This window comes from Amphimedon queenslandica, unplaced genomic scaffold (genome assembly GCF_000090795.2).
Source record: "Amphimedon queenslandica unplaced genomic scaffold, v1.1 AMPQUscaffold_13303, whole genome shotgun sequence".
Classification (NCBI taxonomy): Eukaryota; Metazoa; Porifera; class Demospongiae; order Haplosclerida; family Niphatidae; genus Amphimedon; species Amphimedon queenslandica.
In genome coordinates, this window is record NW_003546461.1 from 85,851 (window position 1) to 86,676 (window position 826).

General features: G+C 26.6%; 1 protein-coding gene across 1 annotated transcript in view; it reads left to right on the forward strand.

Moving 5' to 3' along the window:
* The window catches only part of LOC100635318 (nuclear nucleic acid-binding protein C1D-like), a 4,626-nt gene extending 4,054 nt beyond the window's left edge, over positions 1–572 (forward strand). Inside the window, exons 5-6 of the mRNA XM_003388001.3 lie at positions 287–352; positions 402–572. Of these exons, the coding sequence (XP_003388049.1) occupies positions 287–352; positions 402–454 (119 nt within the window). The 3' untranslated portion in view covers positions 455–572. The remainder of the gene's footprint in view (positions 1–286; positions 353–401) is intronic.
* The last annotated feature ends 254 nt before the right edge of the window (positions 573–826 follow it).

Genomic DNA, 826 nt, shown 5'->3' on the forward strand with positions numbered 1-826 from the left:
TCCTACTTAATCTTGTTTTTTTAAATTTTTTATGTTTAGAAATTAGGGTTAGAGTCATTTTTGGAATAAAGGATATATGCTTGTACTAATAGGGTATTCAGTCACCTAGTTATCCTTTATTTAGGAAAGAGTCCAAAAATACATGAATCAGGCAAACATCATCAATGAAAGACTAAAAGGAGGTAAAACTTAATAATTTTGAAGAGGTTATACAAATTTTTATAAGAAAAAGATAGTATTTGCTTTAAAATTTCTTCAAGTATAATTTTGATGATATTTAATTTAGAAGTACCAAGAGTGGATAAAGGAGCTGCCAAAAGATTTGTAAAAAATGCTCTTTGGGATGAAGAAAGTATATAAGTCCTATGCTGAAATGCATTTAATTTTTATATTTATTTCAGGTAGTAGTAGTAAATCTAGAAAGAGAAAGCAAACTGAAGACAAAAATCAATAATTGTGAGGATGTTGCATGTTTTTATAAAAGCAACTAATTAAACTTTATTTGACTTCCTAAAATAAGCAACTAAGTTAACTTTATTTGACTTCCTAAAATAATAGATCTATACATTTTATAATTTTGTGCAAAAAATTATTGTATAATGAATAGTTAAAAGTGTTGATCATAAAATGACATATTTACATGCATGCCCTAAAAATAACAAGACTATATAAACTACATGTATGTATACTACCGGTAATTTACTAATAACACAATTAATGTATTTATAATGTATTTTAGTGATAATCACTGTCATCAATAATGGAGTCAAAGATTAGCGGCTCTCTCCTTGCAATAATGTGTGGTGGTGAATATGTTCCTTCATCT